Source organism: Micrasema longulum, unplaced genomic scaffold (genome assembly GCF_059751315.1).
Source record: "Micrasema longulum isolate JH-2025_06_02 unplaced genomic scaffold, ASM5975131v1 h1tg000487l, whole genome shotgun sequence".
NCBI classification, from domain to species: domain Eukaryota; kingdom Metazoa; phylum Arthropoda; class Insecta; order Trichoptera; family Brachycentridae; genus Micrasema; species Micrasema longulum.
Window position 1 is genome coordinate 1,425,617 of NW_028277684.1, and position 21,393 is coordinate 1,447,009.

General features: G+C 33.7%; 2 protein-coding genes and 1 pseudogene across 7 annotated transcripts in view; 2 read left to right on the plus strand and 1 right to left on the minus strand.

Moving 5' to 3' along the window:
• Positions 1-7,294, plus strand: part of Papss (3'-phosphoadenosine 5'-phosphosulfate synthase) — a 59,467-nt gene extending 52,173 nt beyond the window's left edge. For both annotated transcript variants that reach the window (XM_088227094.1, XM_088227093.1), the window contains exons 9-14: positions 1,082-1,237; positions 2,177-2,282; positions 3,968-4,110; positions 4,478-4,639; positions 5,751-5,859; positions 6,975-7,294. In XM_088227094.1, coding sequence (XP_088083220.1) covers positions 1,082-1,237; positions 2,177-2,282; positions 3,968-4,110; positions 4,478-4,639; positions 5,751-5,859; positions 6,975-7,081 — 783 coding nt within the window. In that variant the 3' untranslated portion in view covers positions 7,082-7,294. The remainder of the gene's footprint in view (positions 1-1,081; positions 1,238-2,176; positions 2,283-3,967; positions 4,111-4,477; positions 4,640-5,750; positions 5,860-6,974) is intronic.
• Positions 7,295-8,934: 1,640 nt separating this feature from the next.
• Positions 8,935-9,828, minus strand: LOC148281199 (tubulin alpha-8 chain pseudogene; annotated as a pseudogene). The gene is made up of 2 exons (XR_015822407.1): positions 9,722-9,828; positions 8,935-9,633 (listed from the first exon to the last, which is right to left on the minus strand). The product of XR_015822407.1 is annotated as a tubulin alpha-8 chain pseudogene (transcript).
• A 6,594-nt stretch (positions 9,829-16,422) lies between these two features.
• LOC148281200 (protein FAM13A) overlaps positions 16,423-21,393 on the plus strand; it is a 33,623-nt gene continuing 28,652 nt past the window's right edge. The window contains exon 1 of one of the 4 annotated variants that reach the window (XM_088227097.1): positions 16,423-17,020. The gene's annotated coding sequence lies outside the window, so the exon portion shown is untranslated. The remainder of the gene's footprint in view (positions 17,021-21,393) is intronic. The other 3 variants (XM_088227102.1, XM_088227098.1, XM_088227099.1) reach the window with 3 other exon arrangements.

Consider the following 21,393-nt stretch of genomic DNA (forward strand, 5'->3'; position numbering starts at 1 on the left):
AGGAACCTTACATGGTAATAATAGGGTTGGTAATCCTAATTACGCCATGTTTATTTTATAATTTATCAATGGAAGTATAAGTTTGCAATCCGCATGGTATATTATGCCTCTTTCAGAACTGCCTTTTAATCATGTCTCTAATAAATAACTTATTACAAGTTTTATCCATAAGAAAGTGTGCAAGTGAATATTTTACTTTTAACACTATGCTTGCAAAGTCTAATATCCATAGTTGGTAAAAACTAAATGCTGGCTATTCGATGCTTGTATAGTGCCAGTATTAATATAGTACAATGAGTAAGTTCAGTGCTACAGGAAATTTGATAGAAAAAAAAAATTACACGCTGTAAAATATAGAGCAAGTAAAACAAAGTTTCTCAAAAACGTACAAAAAAATAATAAAAATGAATTACTTTAAACTATGTCAGAGGTTCTTAATAATCAACCAATTATAGAGTGTTGCGATAGGTTTCCGGTTTTTGGGAAGCCAACGCTGCGTGCACAAGTGCTGCGGATGCCTCAAGAGAACCTTAACCCGAGTTGCCTCTTCTTCACACCTGTGGGCTTTTGCCGTTTTTTAAGGACCGTTGGTGACAATTTTCTGTAATGTCCACATGCTTCACTTAGGAGCGGATGTGGAAAAGAAGAGGAGAAATATTTTATATTACGCTATAAGGGAGTATTATAATATCCCCTATTAATAATATCTGTAGCATTTTTCTTTTTATATTATTTCAAGCAACTGTTTTTTATGCGTTTCAAATTTAGGAATAAAAAAATAAACATGAACTCATGGTATGATATTGAAATGAAAATCCTGATGTGGAGTTCAATATCAAATTACATTTTATGTTATTTATAAAAATATTTATAATGCTCGACATTGTTTCAAGTTCATTAAATGTTTTTGTTATAAAAAGTGTTCACTAAGGTGGTATTTACATATCACTCATTTGTAAAAATTATCATGTTTATATAGTTGTTCATTTAATTTATACACCATTTGTTACAACAATGTCTGGCATTGGATATTCTGTATGAAAATGTGAATTATTAAAGAAATAAAGCCGGTGTTTTACAGATGATCGAGGAGAGTGGAGATTGGCTGGTAGGGGGTGATGTGGAGGCACTGGGCCCTATCAAGTGGGATGACGGACTCGATGAATATCGCCTCACTCCCAATCAACTCAAAGAAACCTTCAAAGATATGGGAGCTGATGCAGTATTCGCTTTTCAGGTTTGTTGTATAATATCTCTATGATGCTCCAATATTTGTTTACGATGATGTAATCAGTCTTAACCTAACCTGTGTTTTATTACCTAACTAAATTTATATTTTATTTATTGAATTAGCATTTTAAAAAAAAAATATTGCAACAGAGAGAAAAAGCATTTTTGAGTAGGGAATACGGAAGTCATCTACAAGGCTTGTGATCACAAAACTAGCCAATGGCAAGTCATAAGCCCTGTAATTACCTAGACTTCCATATTTCCTTTCCAAAAATGTTTCCCTCTCTGTTGCAATAAATTTCAATTATGATAAACTCCCTGGGGAGTATAATCCAGCCTTCTCTATAAACGTTTGGACATATTTAAAATATTGTTGCATTTTTTCATTATTTACATTGTTCCAAACCCATAAGTACTTTTTCTCTTTTTCTTGTTGGAGAAGTGAAAAATTCAATACAAACACATAATTTTATTTAATGCAACGGAACTCGTACAAAACAATAATGGGTATTTTCAACATATCAATCATTAAGTTCTTGAAAATAAATTAAAATTCTGAGCAATAAAAATCGACAAAAAAACTAATGACTGCCTAACCGATTTCGGAAAAAAAGTTAACATGACATTGAAGTTAAAAATATTTGAATTTGGTATTCCTAATGCTAACAAACAAATAAGCCAGTTTGTAAAAAGAGCAGTTTCATAAAAGTTAACCCAAAATATGAAGTGATATAATTGTAACCAATATGGTAAAAAGGCGAATAATATCAATATGTGGAAACAGTTTGTACATAAATAAAATTTTATCCCAGATACAATTTTTATACTTCCGGAATACTAAACTATTACTTTTGAAATGTTATTTTAATTTGCTCATTTTAAAGATATTTATTTGTTACAAAAACAAATTCAAGTACATTTCTACATGCGAACTTTTTTCTTATAGTTACGCAATCCTATTCACAATGGGCACGCCCTCTTAATGACAGACACGCACAAGCAGCTTCTCCAGAGGGGATTTAAGAAACCAGTCCTGCTACTTCACCCCCTAGGTATGCTAGTTCCAAATTCTTTTTCTCTCCTTGTTTGACTTAATGTCACTTTTAAAACAATTAAATTAGGGTATTACTCAGTGGGTAACCCACAAATGCTGATTTTGATGTTACCTTGTTGTAGTAATTATCCCACGATGTAATAGGTTTAGTATACTAACATTTTTTAAGTTCATATTTTTCATTTTTAGCCCAGGCAAATTAGACTTTTCGAGGGAAAAAAGCCCGGAGTTTTGAAACTTAGCATGATTGTTTGTTGGTATCTACTGCATAACATACTAAAAGTCCTCGAGGGTGGGGAGTCCGCTAAGGGGGGGGGGGGTTTAAATGTTCATGATTTTTTACAAATATCTTCTACACTATCAGCTCTAGCGAAAAATATTGTAATTAAAATTATCCATAAAAAAATTCTAATGTAGTTTTTTATAGGAGAAAAGTAAAATATTAGAGGTTTTTCATCCTAGTAGACGGCTAAAAAATACTTTTTACATTAAATAGTAGATTTATATGTTATAAAAATTATTGCACCTTTACTTAAAATTTTAAGTTTAAATTCATCATCTGATGTCAAAAAAAATTATCATAGAGTTCCTCATCTCTAGCGGAATTCCGTTTGTACAAGTTCCCTGACACCGCAGACTAAAGTGCATTTTATCCTGGCCTTTCGACATCCACATCATCTTCCACAGCTGATGCACACACACAAACAATGGTATTTTGTTGATAGGGGCTCCAGTGTTCCATCGTTACCTTGTATCCACCCCCCACTTCTTAGGCGCCAGTATATTTTTCAACCACTTGCAAAAATATTTTAAAAGCGTGCTGCTGGGCAGAGCCTCTTGTAAGTGGCAGTGACGGAAGATCCGGTTTTACCTTGTTAACAGACTTCAAGGATGAGGAGTATCTATGGCTGTTCAAATTATCTTCACGAGCTTGTTAAAGTGCCAAAAACATTTGCTCATTAAGACTGAGGGACCATGGCAAGGTGGAGCGAATGGAGTAAACTGCGAACGGCAGTGGTGAAGAGGAGGGAAAGCTTGCCCACCACATACCAGACACCGCATCTGAGGACATAAGTCTTCTTGGCGGTGCCCACACATACGGAAAAATTACTAGTTGTCGAACGAAAAAAGCTGCCCGAAGGAGATCACTATAATCTAGTAGCCTTAGAATCTTTGTGCTGAAAGAAGGTAATCCAGAAGTACATAATATGCACTTCATTGGATTGAGAAACGAGGGAAGTGAATTCTTCATTGACTGACTGATGAATTCGCCGAAATGATTACAAAACTTTTTAAAAGAAGGGGGGGAGAAGTAAATGTTTAGAATGTAAGAGAGCGAGGATGCACGTGCGTGTGTAAGAGAGAGAATTTTTGGTCAAATTTTTGGAGATTGAAATTGAATACATTTTGGAATATTGCAATTTAACATTTGTTTTCCGAAATTTGCAACTCTGGAAATGCCCAGGGAACTCGCAGTTTTTAATAAAGCATTTTAAGGGTGTGGGAAACTTTTTTTATATTCTGGATCAACAAACTGCTCTGCAATCAATTTAAAATCACAAAATTGTTTTACCAGCAAGACATCATAATTTAAAATACTAATCATATTTTCATTTATATATTTTTTATTTCTCTTTCTCTTCTATTACTGGTAAAATGAAATGGAAGTATTTTCTTTCACAGGTGGTTGGACAAAAGATGATGACGTCCCTCTTCCTATCCGAATGAAGCAACATCAGGCTGTACTGAAGGAAGGTGTGCTACAAGCTAGTAACACTGTTCTGGCAATATTCCCCTCACCCATGATGTATGCAGGACCTACCGAGGTACTATTCTGTTTATAAAGTATGAGGTATGAAATGGAAGAATTCACGCTTTCATATATATTAAATACTTTTTACTTTTAGAATAGGTAGGTATCATGATTAACAATTAAAAAACAATTAACTAAATAGAGCCCTTTAACTAAACAATCAAATCAGATTGAAAAATATTTTAATGTTTTTAAAGGCAAATTCATTTATAAATTCTTCCATTGTACAATAGCAGACTAAATATAAACATACTATCTATGCTGGACACTCGAAGTTTAAACCAAAATGAAAGTGAGATTGGTATGTATAAGAAGATTTTTTGCATTCTGGTTTCCTTCATCATCTTTTTTACATACCAACCTTTATGTATCTGCTGCAGGTCCAATGGCACGCTAAGGCCAGAATGAATGCGGGCGCTAATTTGTACATAGTGGGCCGTGATCCGGCCGGTATGCCACATCCCGTGTCCGGAGGTGACCTGTACGATCCCCGACACGGTGCTCAAGTACTTAAAATGGCTCCAGGACTCGGAGAATTAGAGGTAAAATAATATGTATTGACTGTTATAGTGCAATATGTTGCAACCCACATTTACCTCATTTTTAACAGGGATGGTAAAAACGTCTTCTTTCTTATCTTTATTAGTAAATAACTCTGATTTAATTCTTGTTACCATCGGTCAACGTTGTTTTAGTAATTTATGAAAATGAAGCCCCTAGTATCTCAACACACATACTCATAAAACTGCTCAAGTTGAGATGGGCTGGATACGTACAAAGAATGCCTAATGTGTATGAGAATCATGACTGGAGATCCAGGGGTAAAAGAAGGCTTGGAAGACTCAGACTGAGGTGGGAGAGTGATGTAGAAAAAGATGCAGCACAGCTTCTACTAGTTGCAAATTGAAAAATGGCTGCTGAGGACAGGCGGAATCGGAGGCAAGCTAAAAGAGGCCAAGGCTTGATTTGGGCCGTAGTGCCATCGAAGAAGAAGAATATCTTACGGTAAATTGTTTTTAGGTCAAAGAATTTTCGTGAGCTTTGATATTTTGTCAGTACACAAAAAATACATTTTTAAGCACTTCTGCGTACTTGGGTCATTTTCATATTTTTTGTGGGTTGCGACATATTGTATTAGAACAGTCAATATATATTTATAGTTTACAATCCAAATCTTTGCTTTCAGGCTAGAAGTAGTGAGAAATATTTAGGGAAATCTCGAATGCTTTTACCAAAAGACTCATGGCAATCTCATCATTATTGCAGTATATTTACAGTAGTTAAAAGTTTTTTAAAAAATGTATCAGCCAATTTGTACATATGCTTAGGGGTAAGAAAATTCAACTAACATTTGAAAATTCTTGATGTTAATGAAAACTATAACTTAACACATAATTGTTGAATAATCCATAAGGATTTGACTAATTTTTTCACTATCTTTCATCACTGAACTGTTATATCATTGTATTAACCAAAGTTTTCTTAAATTTACATAAAAAACTATATCTTAAAAAGTATTTGAAAGGCATAACAAGAATCTATATTATAATTCCGTTTTAAAAGAAAAGAGAAATAGCTTTAGTCTAGTTTGCAAGTGAAGCACAGCCATTCATTATTGCAATAATTTTCAATAATCTTAAAATATATTTTTAGATTGTACCCTTCAGAGTAGCTGCTTATGACACAGTTAGTGGGAAGATGGACTTCTTTGATCCCTCAAGAAAACAAGATTTTGACTTCATATCAGGAACTCGAATGAGAGGTTAGTTTATATTGATAAATATATTATACTTTTAATAAGAAAACACAGTTCTTCTTCTGGGGCGCCTAAATCCACATTTTCCCTCGAGTTACTTAGCAAAAATATTTTAAGTATGTCAAAATTTATAAGAATTCAACAGATGGTCGAAGAATCTTAAGTAGACTCTCCAATACAAAATAAATTTTATAAAATGACAGGTTGATATTCTAATCCAATAGTTTTGTGGTCTAATTAGCAATTCCCTCATTATTATCATTTCCTTTTCACACCCAGTGGTGTATAGGGCATTGCATCTGTATTCCAATTGCGGCGTATTTGGATCATTTTTGTTATGGAAGGTCAATCTTCCGCATCAGTTGCCGGTCCAGGAACAATAAAATATTTGAGTGTAAAACCAATATTTCATGTTCACCTTGGATCTCAAGTTTGGCAGGTGAATGCGCCAACTGCTACTTTACGAGGATGAATTATCTCCACTTGATTTCCCTTTTCTGTATTTTTTCCCGAGAAAATCCATCGAGCCGAAAACACTCATCTCGGGTTCTGGTTCTATTTCACGCACAAACCTGTATTTTTTGTCTGCCTGCTGTGGCGATAAAACTATTTATAGGCAGTGAAATTAATAAATAAGCGGATAAGATTTTTTTCATTTTCTTTATAAAAATCATAGTCTCACGATGTTGCGAAAGTGATTGAATTAGTCTACATAATTTTGTGGATATGCTTGAATTCCATATTCCATTCTTATAAATATATTCGTCTCTGTTAACTCATTTACCACAGTGCTCACATATGTCTGAGCGCCTATGACAGCTTTACTACACGGCACTCACAGCATATGTGAGTAATTTATAGTATAGAGTCTCACTTACAAAATAAGTGTTTAAGCTAATAAGTAAAATACATAAAATAAGCAAGTCAATTTTGAACGCGGGGAAAGGGTTAATATATATATGTTTTAATAAACATAATGTGTGACAGATATTGCAACAGGTGGATAGTCTTGACTTTTACGAGATTTATTACTTTTAATTAGCTGGTTTGATAGATCACTTTATACACAGTGTAACATTACTGTTTATTTTAAACACATCATATTACAAATATGTTTCTAGATTTGGCACGCAGTGGAAATGACCCCCCTAATGGTTTTATGGCGCCCTCTGCGTGGAGAGTTCTGCTGGAGTACTACCAATCTCTCAAGTGTCCGGGAGACAACTGACGGTCTGCCTATCTTTGTCTCGTGTATAGTTAACATTCCCTTTTTAATAATTTAAGCCTACGCACCTTTATCAAATGTTGATAATAATATATTTGTACATTTAGTTAATACTTTTATCTTTACTATTATACTTTTATTTTAAATATAGTATTCATATATTTATGTTATTTTGAAAGTTTTACTTGTGCAATAAAAAATGTTATATCTGACAAATGTGTTTTTAAAATTTTATTATATTGTTAATGAAATAAAATGAGAAATTTTAACCACTTTCTCCGTCATACACAGCGTTTAGACGATGCAATATGGAATTTAGTCGATGGTTGAACATTCCAAGGCACCGCAAAATGACATTAATAATTATTTTAAAATTATTTCACATATCAATAGGCAGATAAAAACATGAAACAGTACACCATGAGGCCGACTAATCTCCACTTGATTTCTTTTAGCAAAATTTTCACCCGCGAGTAGAAACTAAATAAAAAATACCAAAACAGAAAATAATAAATATGTGTCCACCCACCCTTATTTTACTGGATCGAGTGAATTGATGTGAAACGGGCCCGTACATGACAGACGCAATCAGTCATTTTTAGAATAATAATATACTAGATATCATACCTATCGATTTTAACATTTATGCTAAACATACAATAATAAACTAAAAGAGTATGACGTCAGCTACAGCAGAATTAGATTCAAAGTAAATGTGGAATTTTTATTGCCTTTATTTTAAGTGTTTTATCATTGATATTATGATAAATATAATGAACCCTGATTTCCTTTTTGTACCTACCTACTAGGTTCACAAGACATAGTAAACTCCCTTTCCACACCTAATGGTGCATAGGGCACTGTATCAACACCATTTGCAGTGTATCTTTATCATTTTTGTTACATGAAGGTTACATGATCAGTCTTACACTTCAGGTACTAGTCCAGGAACCGTGAACAATTTTAGTGACCTCTTGCGTGGTAGGCAAATGCGCTGACCAATGCACCACGACTTTACAAAAGTATCTATTTACTTTAGTCATTTTCCGCATTTAAAATTTCTGCATGCTTTAATGCCTACTTTATAGAAATACATTTGTTTCCAATAATTTTTTTTTATTCATCCTCTGAATAAAGGAATATTTTTATTAATTTATTTTACAGAAACGTACAGTCAAATAAAATTCAAAACGAAACTCAGATTTTCATATCACATTCAGATATTTCAAGTATTTTGACAAAAAAAGAGCTTTAGAAGGTACAGGCGGTAATATACCACGAATACAGTGATCTTTAATAATAACTAACCATAAATTATTTACCATGGAGCTTAATTTTTTTAATCTTCGCGATACATTCGAGCATCACTGCTTCTGGCTCGCTTTTTTAATAAATGCCTTTCTACTCGTGTAATTTCATAAATAATAAACAATATTTTGTTTAACGTTTTATTATTTAAACAGCACCCATTTATGCCATTAAAGTATTCGTTTTTTCATTAAATAAATTTTACATTATGTAGCTTTATCGTGATACCTCGATATAAAAAAAATGTTATTCTTCTCTAGAAATAAACGTAATATTCATATTTGTGGTACCTAAGAAGTAGGTATGGGCAACTGTCGAAAATAGACCAAGATTCAAGAATTTCATCTTTCTCGTTGTAAAAAGTAGCGAAACATCCGATACAGTGTCAACGAAATTCAAAACAGTATTTCAAGGGATTTAAAAAATATATGAAACAAAACGTATGCAGGTCTACAAACAGACCACAGAATCACAAAATTCATCATCGAATCGAGATTTCAGTTAAAAGTATTCAAAAATAAAATTTAAAAAAAATTGTCACAATAAACCACGGATTTCAAAAAAATATTTTTTTCAAGTCAATGAATTTGTAACAAAATGTAATAAAAAAACTTGTATGTGTATAATCTCTAACTAATAAGATTACTTTCGTTTAAAAAAAAAAGAAAGCAGATTCGATGAATTATCATATAAGTAAATGTAAAAATCATTTGATAAATAAAAAAAACAATAGTTCGCGGGGCAGCCGCCAGATCGGAGCCGGGGACGAATGTGGTAGCAGATTCGTTGATGCCGATCTTGAAACCCGAAAAATATTGGACTTGCTTCGCGTTGACGTTCTTGGGCATGACGTCACCGTGGTACAGCAGGCAGCAGCCCATGTACTTCCCGGCGTTGGGTTCGCGCATCTCATCAGGCTCTCGGGCTCGAACAGCTGGGAAGTGATCCCCGGAACTGTCACTCCCTCATGGTACGAGTGCTCTGGCGACATGATGGGCGAGGTTGGTTTGGAATTACGACTGGTCAGCATTCAGGGTTCCTTTGAACCGTAACTAGGCCGTGATGGATGACACTACGGTGCTGATCAGCTGGTTCAGGTTGCAGTACGTGGGCCTCTCTATGTTGAGGCGCTTCTGGCATATGCCGTAGATAGCTTCGTTGTCTAGCATGATTGCGCAGTCCACGTTGGGAAGAGACCCGTGGGTAGAAAGGACAGCGTTGTACGGCTCTACTGCCACTGTAGGCATCTGAAATGAAACTTTGACTCGTGTTCAAATATTCAACCGAGCTGGAATAAAAAAAACAATACCGAGTTTGATATATGAAAGTTCGAACTTTCGGGGATGAATATATCGTAATTTCTAGAGTACTCTTTTTCGAAAATTCCTCGGATAATTGTTCTAGAAGTAGAGTGGTTAACCCGGAACCTGTACCGCCTCCCAATGAATGGAAAAATAGGAAACCCTGAAAGAAAAAAAAAGGATAATAAAATATAATTTGTTTACTTGAAAGCATATTTAAATCTATAAAATGTTCTCACTAATGTTCTCTCTCACTTTAGGTCATATTTCGAAAACTATATTTGCAAAACTTATATAAATATTTTAAGTTATGATATCACGACGAATCAAACATTCTTGGCAAATAATGTTTTACTTGATTGGTTCTTGGCAATCCCAAATCTGAAAGAATAAAATGATTTAGTTTAAATCATAGAACTATGGTTTCATTTCAAATATTATTGTTAACATTTTAATCTTATGGCTTTTTTTATTCGTATTTAAATTTATCGTTTATTTTATAGTTAATTAAATTTAACTATATTTATAAATGACCTTAGAGTATAGTATATGTATATACTCTAAGTAAATTACTGAATTCAGAAACATCTTGACTGAATTGAAGAATCTTGCGTTTTCTACTTTCACAATAATTTACAGTACAACAAAAGGGTGTGTTTATGTGTATTTGTATGAGAGTAAGTGTAGGGGTGTGTTTGTGTGCATTTGTGTGGGATTAAGCGTTCAGGTGTGTGTAAGTGTGCGCGGATTAGATTTGATTAAATATAATAATCTAATATTGTACATTAAAGTATAAACTACAACATCTTAAGCAGTATATTAATTATGTAGGAATAACGAAAAATAACCATGAAACTAACTATAGAACTAAATGACTCAGTTACAGGGGAGCGGAGGGTATTACCGTACAGCGGTCAATTCCGTACAGCAGTTTTAAGTCGGAAGAAAGCAAGTTACATAATGTTTGTCTGTGTGAAATTCGTTCGTTTAGTGTAGTTCCGCACCCTCGCAAATTTTTACATCGGTCAGCAGAGCGCCATGGTAACATTTTAACATCAGAAAATAAGTCTCAAGTACATATTTTTACGAAATTAAGTAGTGACGGTATTGAATTTAATTTTGTAAGCATAATGTGAAAGACGATTTAATTCTTAATTGCGTATTTTTTTGTAACTACAGGCCATTGAAGGTCAAAATCCGTCTTCGGCTAATGCAGTATACTGTAGGGTATCACATTGTGTTGAGGAGTGGATGAGGTGTAAAAAATACCTCGTCCTAGGAGGAGGAAAATTGATTTAGTAAGTGGACGGTATTGTTAGAGAAGGAAGGTTGCGCAACTCCTCTAACCTGCTGATGGATGAGGCGTGACGAAAGCTGGAACCCCGGTGAGGCTGGCGGTCGGAATACGCTGGCACAGCTTGTCTGGATGGATCTGGCGGTCTGAAATGACGCAGGCACAGCTCGCTTGTGGAAATATCAGTAAAACACTTCATTCGTTAACGCTAGATTTTGTACTGATTATAAAATATTTGTTCTGGCACTCACACGTAGAATTATTATTGCGTAGAGTGCGATAGGAAATGGGAAGGACGGGTAGGTAGGTATAGATTTGGTCCGAGCACATTGCATTGTTATTACCTTGTACATAATAGATTTCAATAAAATGACGTTCATAGTTAGGTGTACGGCATTACCCTCCGCTTCCCCGACTCACAACGCAAACACGATGATTAGAGAGTCGCAAATCGAGCATTCGTCTTCAATCTCAATCGGACTTAAGATTATTAATAAAGCTAAAGATTAAAAACATGTTGTTCTTATTGTAGGTAGGTAGATAAGTTAGTACACGATACATAATAATTACATAATAAAATATTACTTTCAAAATTATTTTTCTTCATTACAGGGTCCGTATTCTAATAGGAAATTACAATTTATCTTCAACTTTATCTACAAAGTAAAATGAAGTTTTCTGTATGAAAAATATAATGTTCTCATTTTTTTTCTAAACGTGTATAATTACAGGTTACTGACGAAGATACTTTGAATTTTCATACAAATATACACATTTTCGTCCATAATAATACCATTTGTAATCGCGGCCATAGGGAATACATTTTAAATATTTTTGTTTATCAAAATAAAAATATCAGTTTATTTTCATTGTCTTAAAAAAATATTATAATATCGGCCAAAAGACTAGTTTACAGATGACGTGTTTACAAAATCACATAAACATATAGGTACATATACAAAGGAACAAAACTAAAGAAAGACATGAAAACTCATGAAAGATAATGCATGAAAACTATTTCGATATAAATTAAATGTAGAAAATAAAATAAGTTATGTAGGTATATATTGCGCGTTGGTTTTTTTTTAAAAACGACATTTCAAGGTGCTCGGTACTTATCTAAATACATATTGTACTAGTACTCTTCATATTTATGTTGCTTAATACTTTCTTAAGAAGTTCTTTTTTATACGGTAGATCGGTGATATTCCAAACCTCGGAGTAATAATGCGCCAAGCTATAGAAGAGCCCAAACGTAGGAAAACCATTCTATGACTATTAAGTATTAAGTCAGCTACAGTTCGCAGCAAAACAATGGGCCGTACTCAGGTCGAGAATTGCCAAATGGATATTAATTTGCATTGTAAATACTTTATTTATTTATTATTGCAGGGGTATTCCAATTTATTTTGCTATAAATCGCCTATATTTATTTTATAAAACTGAAAATAAATGTGTGTGCTTATTTTTTTATTTATTCATTTTATTCATAATAAACTAATGATACATTTATTGAGACATAAATCCCAACTCCATGGAATCAAAGTCATGTGTTGAGTTTGTTTGTTTGTCCGTCACATCTCCAAAACGGCGTGTCGTTGCTGCCTGAAATTTGGACACGTCATTTAAGATGCAATTTCAAGGTTAACGTTGCTATTTTCGAGTAAAATTTTAATCGACCTTTACTCGATAAAAACTCAAACTTTATATGGATGCCTAGTGCGGCCCCTACATATTGTCCGTAATCAACTGTCACTATTAAGAGTAAACATACTTTAATTCACAAATAAAATAGTATCTGAAGTAAATATGTTGATGTAAGAAAAGTTTTTAAGCAACATAATACACGTGTCAGGACAATGAATGCCAAAAATCAATGTAAATTATGGGAAAATATTCGGAATCAATTACATGTGAAAACTGACTCCTTTAACACCTTTGACGCTCCTACTGCTGCAACCAAACATATTGCAATTCACCACAGTCGATTTTTATTTATTATAACGTAAATATCCAAGTTATTTACATACAAAGCCAAGCACAGCGGCAAAAGCATCCAATAGAACCGTTATGCCCATTTTGTCAAATAAAACAAAATGGCCACCAATTTGTTGCTAACCAACATCGCTTGTGCTCTATGAAACATAGTGATAGGGCTTCTTTATAAGTCGCATTATTACTCTGAATTCCAAACGCTCTCGCGGCCGTAGAAAAAGCTTTGATTTCGCGTATTTACATACAAAATACGCGAGATAAAATGTAATATTTGGCCGCGAGAGCGGTTCAGAATAGCACCGCTGATTGAGATAACAGTACAGTTTTTAAATTGACTAATTCATTAATCTTGTTATGTAGTTATCGGGTTGAAATAATATATGATAAATCGCACGCCCATGCATGAGGGGTGAGCCCCGTACAACAGAGAGGCAACAGGTGAATGTCGCGTTTGACGTAAATAATAAAATGATAAATCTCATCTCTATCAAGATTGTGCAGATTGAAATTCCACGGTGTTAATATTTTATTTTTCGCCGCTCCTTGATGCGACTTGTCGACATTCCCGCTGACCTAGATTACCAGAATAAGACCCATTTTTATACGCCGATCGTTTGTTGTATAATGTTATACTTATAGCTAACTTATAAAAGTGATGATTTAGCTGAAGCGCAATAGGCGAAGGAATGTGAGACGAAAGATCGATAAAGGTGCGCAGGCGCGGGTAGGTACCTCACCCTCGTCTACGTCTGGCCACCCGCCAAGGGGTGGAACTATAATATATACGTATATATAAATATTACAACTAAGTAGGTCTGACATTTGTACGTAGATTTAGTTAGATTCACGTACCCTTACATTCCAAGTAGTCATATTATTAACATATTACAACAGAGATAAAGAACATTTAAGAGAAGGTAATATAGAAGTCTAGGCATCTACAGGGCTTATGACCTGTCAATGGCTGGTTTAAGTGGCCACTTTACACACTGTGTAACATTCACCATTCTGCCCATATTCGAACATCTATATTCGAAGGATTTTTTATTTGTTGGACCTTTTCTAGTCTATTAATACTTACATTATAGTAAGGTGGCCAAATAGGAGTACAGTATTGAAGAATTCTTTCATCTGTTGATGTTTGTGAAGTTAAAGAGCTGAAACCTTTATTTATGTGGGTGAGATTCACCTAATTGAATTATTTCACCTACATACTAGGAACGCCTGAAAATCTTATTTTTTCAATTTCTATACTTCTTCATGGACCAGGTGGATTTATCAACAATATTTTTGTCCAAATTTGTCCAAATTTTTGTACACAAGGACTGGATTCAACTCCCTGGGGAGCTGTTTATATTAACATATTACAACAGAGATAAAGAACATTTAAGTCATATTATGTAATATATTAAATTATTTTTATGCTCATATAAAAATAATTTTTATGATAAAATGCCAATAAATACTTCGGTGTAAGTAATACTACTAACTTTATTGCACTCGTTATGTGGGAATTGCGTCCGTTTTTATAATGGATCATCATCATCATTTCCATATCCGCATCTAAGGTGCTAATCATAGGCCAATGCATTGCTACTCAAATCGCACCGCATCAGCCATCATTGATTTGGGATATACACGTCACACGATCAGTCTTTCGATTTAGATTTTTAGTTTTAAAAATAAATAAAACATTTGTTTTTGTTATGGGCCTTATGCGTAATTTACGATCGATATTTTAGTATTTATTTATTTATTTTATTAGGTAAACAAACAGTATGTACACAAATATTGCCAATTTCTTCGTATATTAGTGTAAGAAACTCATGCACACACAATAAAATTGTTTACACTTAATACAATAATTTAAATTATGTTCAATATAATAAATGTAAAAGAAACGAAATAAAAAAATATGTATATAATAATAATAAAGTTAAATATCTGCTTCTCTCAAAATTTCTATAATTTTTCACCTAAATTTACATACATTGTCACAAAAAATATCGGCCTCGGTAAATATATTGTTATATTGGTCGCATATTCTAGGTATTGTAGATTGTTTAAAATAGTTGGTTGACGCGTTTTCTGTGAAAACAGAAGATTTTGTCTTGTCGGTCTAGATGGCACACGGAATGGAAGTCTTTCAAGTAGGTTAGGAGAATCAATTTTATTATTTATTAATTTGAATAAAAATAACTGGTCAAACATTATTCTTCGATTTTTAAGAGAGTTTATTCCATGGTACTGCATACTTTCAGCATGGTTAGAGAAGTTAATGTTTAACCGGTAGTCGACTTGGTTAATTTTTTTTGTTGGACCCTTTCTAGTCTATTAATACTCACATTCTAGTAAGGTGACCAAATAGGAGTACAGTATTCTAGCTGGGGACGAACAAATGTTTTGTAGAGTTTTTCATATGTCTCTGCATGTTTTAATGGTTTCGATATTCGCATAGTAAGTCTGACCATTTTATATGTTTTTTTCAGGGCTGATTCAATATGAATATTAAACATTAGTTTCGTATCAATAATAACACCTAAGTCGCGAATTTGACTATCTGTTATAGAGATCGGGGTATTATTGAAAGAGTAAGGAAAGCTGATCGTCGTTTGTTTGCGCGAAATACAAAATGAATGACATTTACTAATATTTAATTCCAGATATATATAATACGCGACTATTACAAACTGTAACTACCTACTAGAATCAGAAGCGCGGGTAGGGGAAAAAAAATTCAAACTACTCGAATTCGAACATAATGTTTCATATCCCTGAAAATGAATTAGTTTCGCAATTATAATCTCGAATTTCTAGTAGATATGATTATGTCGTTTGACGTGCTTAGATATTTTATCATTAGAGTTCTCTATTTTTATCATTAAGGGCTAGTGCATAGAAAAAAGTTGAGTTAGATAATAGTCGCTATAAAGCGATTAATTAAGTCGCTATAAAGCAATTAATTATTATTAGTCGTCAGTCTGACCCGCAGGTTACGACGAACCCCGGTCACAAGAGAAAATTATAAATAAAACTAAATATAGCATTTTTATTATGTGTATATATTATATTAAAATTCTGTACTAGCAAGAAATATCAATAGAAAAACTTTTGACCAATTTTTTTTAAACGAAAACGTAATTATTCTTCAAATCAACCTTTTTCTACCTAACTCGCCCTTATTCCATCAAATAATTATAACGATATGCACTATCCGTATTATGTACGTTCATTTTTTAATGTTCGCTAATAGAGCCGTTATGGAAATGAGTACCTAGAGGTGGTTAGTTGTTATTTGTTATTTCCTCATTAGACTGAACAGTGTCAACCGTTTTATGAGTGAATTATTATTATTGAGACGCTTTTCTCGGTAACCAATTGAGTTTACCCAAATATTGACGAACACGCGGAATCGTAATTATAGCAGTGACGGATTCGATGTTTACGAATTCGGTCTCCATTCCACTAATGTGGTAATCCTCCACAGGAGGAGAGGACTGGAGAGCGGCTTCGAGTAGCCGGTCAGTGGTCAGTGGTCAGTGAAATATTCAACACACTGTAGCGCGTAGTGCGCTGCGATAGTGAGAACTGAGTGCCGTGTGCCCGTTTAGTGCGGGACTGGCGGATTTCGGATCACCCAGTAGCGGAGAAACAGTCTGGTTCCGGTGTGTCCCATTGCGCCTGTACGTTGTATAATAATGTACGTGTGCGGGTAGTACTAGGCACAGGGTGGGGCCAGTTTTCCTTTAGCCGCGAGCGGTTTCCCGTCGTGCACTGTAACTGTACGTGTGCGAGTGTACGCTGTACGCCGCGCCGTACGCGCTCACCGTACTACGTATTATATCTGTACAGAGAAGCCTCCTAGCCGCGCCTGCGCGAAACGACTTCCACTAGGGCTTAAAACCGAATATCGCTGTATACACACTAGACGTACCCATTTCCTCGGCCGATTTCGAATCTAAAGTTTACTCCGTCAAATCGTACGCGAGTGATTTTCGCATTTCTCTAAACTCGCGTTATTCACGGGACTTCTTTACACAACCGGTGAGTAGCAATTTACTGTTCGAATGACGTGTGATGTAAAAATGTCAGCTTCGGTCGCGTTTTGTTTATTATTGACGTTCCTTGTATGTCGCGCCGGTCTTTTGTGCCGCTGCCCTACTTGAGAATATCCACTAACGGAAATGTATTACGCAGTTATACAGGAGAACATTTTTGATATCCGACTTGTCGGTGTTGAGGAAACTCCATTTGAACGCATTTTCTTGGTCGTATCAGAATACTCCACGCCCTCGAAGGTCGATGGAGAAGGGTAACACGTCCTGGGAACGATAACTCGACCGATGATTTCTCTCAATATTTACATTCCTCGCGTACCACCTCTAACTGCAAATATCTCAAGAGTACTAAATTACACTTCCTACCGTTGACAATACAGCGCAGATAATGTTAACCGTGTAAATATCTCGTAATGAAACAATCATGTATTTAAGCTTATGTAAGTAACTTAGCTTTCAGCCTTAAACAAATGTACACCGTAGAATATAAGTGTAGTATTTGAATTGTATTTTTAACCTCTGCTCTGAAATTACATCCGTTGTAATGCACACAGTAACAAAGGGAGGTACGAACTAAGATTTTCGAAATAAAAAAAAAAAATGATAATTTTATGAAATTTATAAAACTGAAATAAAAACTAGAATTAGCTAATCAATTATTTAAATGAGAATATATCGTCGTCTTTGTGATGAATACCCAAAAAAATATTTGATAAACCTTTTCGCGAGGAATGATTTTGACTGAAAATCATTAACTTAGGTTTTTTTTTTCAGTTTTGTAGTATTTCCAGTAATGAATATTTCCTAAAGGTTTCACTAACATTGCTCAGCAAATGTCGGTACTACGACGAAAATATGTATTTTTTGTTGATTTTCATATCTTTCTTAAAACTATAATATTTTTCCCAGTTCGGTTCACCACTAAGACGACAATATTCTTTATTGAATTATTTTACATGTAATGGATTATGATGGATGGTCCCGGGTTCGATTAGCGGGAGTAGAAAAATGGGTGATTTTTCTCAAGCTTCGGTGTCCTATTCTGTAATTCATCACTGTAATTGGGCCTCCCGGCCTATGTACAAAAAACAAATAATATATTTTGATTGAAATACGTGCCTACTGTAGAAATAAAATAAAAACATCTCGTATATTATGGCAACGTACCGGTCTATTTCCACGATACATTTTTTCGAGAGCAGAATAGTTTTCCTCTCAACTTTTGTTTTCAAGATCCCACGCATTTTCCCGTAATGCGGGGGTAGGTTCCTTTGTGATCAATGATTGATAAGTTGAATCTTACAAAGATGCTATAAATGGAAAAGTTCCCACATATTATGTCATTTTAGCGTAAAACTCTAAAAAATATCATAAATACCGGCAAACGGGTAGGTTTTTTCGATTCGGTCCTTGTTTATTATAAACCGGTTAGGTCTGCAATACCCTGGTACTTACTGTTGTAATCTAGTATTACTGTCAACTTACCTGAGAACGTTACGCATTCGACTATTTATAAAAATAGTAGGTTATGTGCCGTCAGCGAATACATAAAAGATAATGTGATTTTTTATAACTGAGAATACATATAAAAACTGCCTTTGGAGTAGATTTATTTGAAAAACATTAAAAACAAGTTTTAATAAAAAGTCATGTTAAGTCATGTTAGTCATGTCATATTTGTACCATACCAACATATAATTATAAAAATAATCAACAGCAAATACATAAAAAGTTTATAAAAGTCTCACTACAAGTATAATTTATCTTAAGAGTCACGCCGAAATTATTAATAGGCCCCATTTACTTTTTTTACGAGGATGAATCCTTTAATATATTATAATAAAATTTGTTGTGTTGTTTTTCAATTTTTAATCAATTTAAGATTTTTTATTTTAGATTATTTATTCATTTATTTTGTATTTTAAATTTGTTTTCATTTTTATATTTCATTATTATTGATATATTTTCTAATTTGTATTTAATTAAATTTTTAAAATATTATTATGATTGATTTGAATTTTTTGAGCATAATTTAAAAAAAGACACGTGTAACAAAAAAGGTCATGTCCAGGAAATCCTAGCTAGTTGAGACCTGAAACTGAACCGCGAAACATAACAAATAACAGTGGAATAAACTAAAATATTAGAAATAAAAAAAAGTGCGCATTTTCATTGTTTTTTCAGTACATATATAAAAAAAATATAAATTCATTATATTATATTATTTTTTATTTCATCATCATCAAATCCCTATCCGTTATCAGTGGTGCATAGAGCATTGTGTTGGTACTCCAATTGTAGCTCATTTCGATAATTTAACATTTGAAGACTTGATGATTTTATTTATTCTTTTTTTCCATTATAAACAAAGTTTAATAATAAAAATAATGTGACCTCACTGGGGTTACCCGTGCCGAGGACACTTAACAATTTGGTTTTTTTAAATTACATTTGAGAATAAACAAAGAAGACTAACTTTAAAAACAAACATAATTAACAAATATTCAGACAGTTTTAAAAACAAGGTATTTATGTACATCTATGTTATTTATATTACAAAACACACAATGAAAATAACAAAAACCTAACATAAGCTATACAGTTGTGGAGCAGTTGATTCAGCATTGGTATGGGCGAATGAGACAATCCATTTTACTTCTACCAGCTCCACTATCCATTTTTTTATAGCCTTTTTAAACATTTTCTCATTACTAATTGCTTTAATAGATAGTGGAAGTAGGTTATAGATTTTAATTGAATAATACTCAAAATCCAAAGGGATTCGGACAAAGGTCCGAAAGTAGTATTAGTTTGTATTTGTTTAAGTTGTTTATGTGTTGAGGATCTAGTGATTATATTATTTGTATGTGATGTATTGTGGGGGTTATGTCTTTCATTTGAGTAAGAGTAGTTTTTGAATCTATAAGTGAGTATTGTTTTAGCGTATAATTGTTTTGGTGTCATAAGTTGTGATTTATGGAATATTTCTTCAGTAGATGTCTGTATCGGGACTCTTAGTATTATTTTAATGATGGATTTTTGTGCAACAAATACACTATTTAAAACTGTATCACTCGCACCACTCCAACCTTTGGCGGCCTCCGTGGTGTAGTGGTCAAGACGCTTGACTCACGCACGGGAGGTTCCGGGTTCGATTCCCGGTGAAAACACAAAAATTAAAATGTGATTTTTCTCAAGCCTGGGTGCTCTGTGATGTAATTCACCACTGTAATTAGGCCTCCTGGCCTGTTGTGGTGCAAAAAAAAATGTAAAAAAAATAAAAAACTAACCGATTATACCGTACTCCAAAATTGATTGGCACAATGCAAAACAAATCTTTAAAAGTTCCTGTACATTAATTATATTTCGAATTGTTTTGAATATATACGTTAATCTCTTAAGTTTATTAGTAACATTTTCAATCTTCTGTTTCCACTTTAAATTTATATCAATAATAACTCCTAAGTATTTGGCATTGTCTGTCCTATCCAGTATTGGGCAATTACAATGAGCACTTTGAAGACAATTATTATTATGTAGTTTGATGTTAAGATAAGCATTTTGTGAATAGTTTCTAGAACTGATTTGAAATGGAATGAAGTTAGTTTTAGATTTATTAAGAGATAAGTAATTAGTATCTAGCCATGCCTTTACTATATTCAGATATTTTTCGGATTTTTCATATCTTTCCTTCCATGTCTTATCTTTGAATTATTAATTTAAAAACGTTCTTAGTACAGTCCATAATATCATATCAGAGGCATATCGAAAGCGAAAAAATGAGATCGGTCAAAACTTTAATTTAAAAAAAAATGTATGGGGCGGAAACATGGATAATTAGGGCAAAAGAACGCATCATGCTAGGTGCCTTTGAGATGTGGTGCTGGAGGCGTATGCTAAAAGTACCCTGGGCAGCCAGACGCACCGACGCCTGCATTCTTCAGGATCTTAAGCTGACTGACAGACTCTCGACCATAGGTTTGAGTAAATTTTTGTAGACGAAGGGCTGGAATCAACCCCCTAGGGAGTTATTAATGACAACAGAGATGGAGAACATTTAAGAGAAGGGAATATGGAAGCCTAGGCATTGCTGGTTCAAGTGACCACTTTACACATTGTGTAACATTCACAAAAAAAATATCACTTTGTAAAGCGCCCTTGAGGTATTATGTTACGAAAATGGCGCTATATACGTTATCCATAATAATAATTTTAAAAACATATTATGGATATTATTTAGAATATATACTTCCTTATAGCGGCCTCCGTGGTGTAGTGGTCAAGAAGATTGACTCACACACGGAAGGTTCAGGGTTCGATTCCCGTTGAGAACACAAAAAATTAAATGATTTTTCTCAA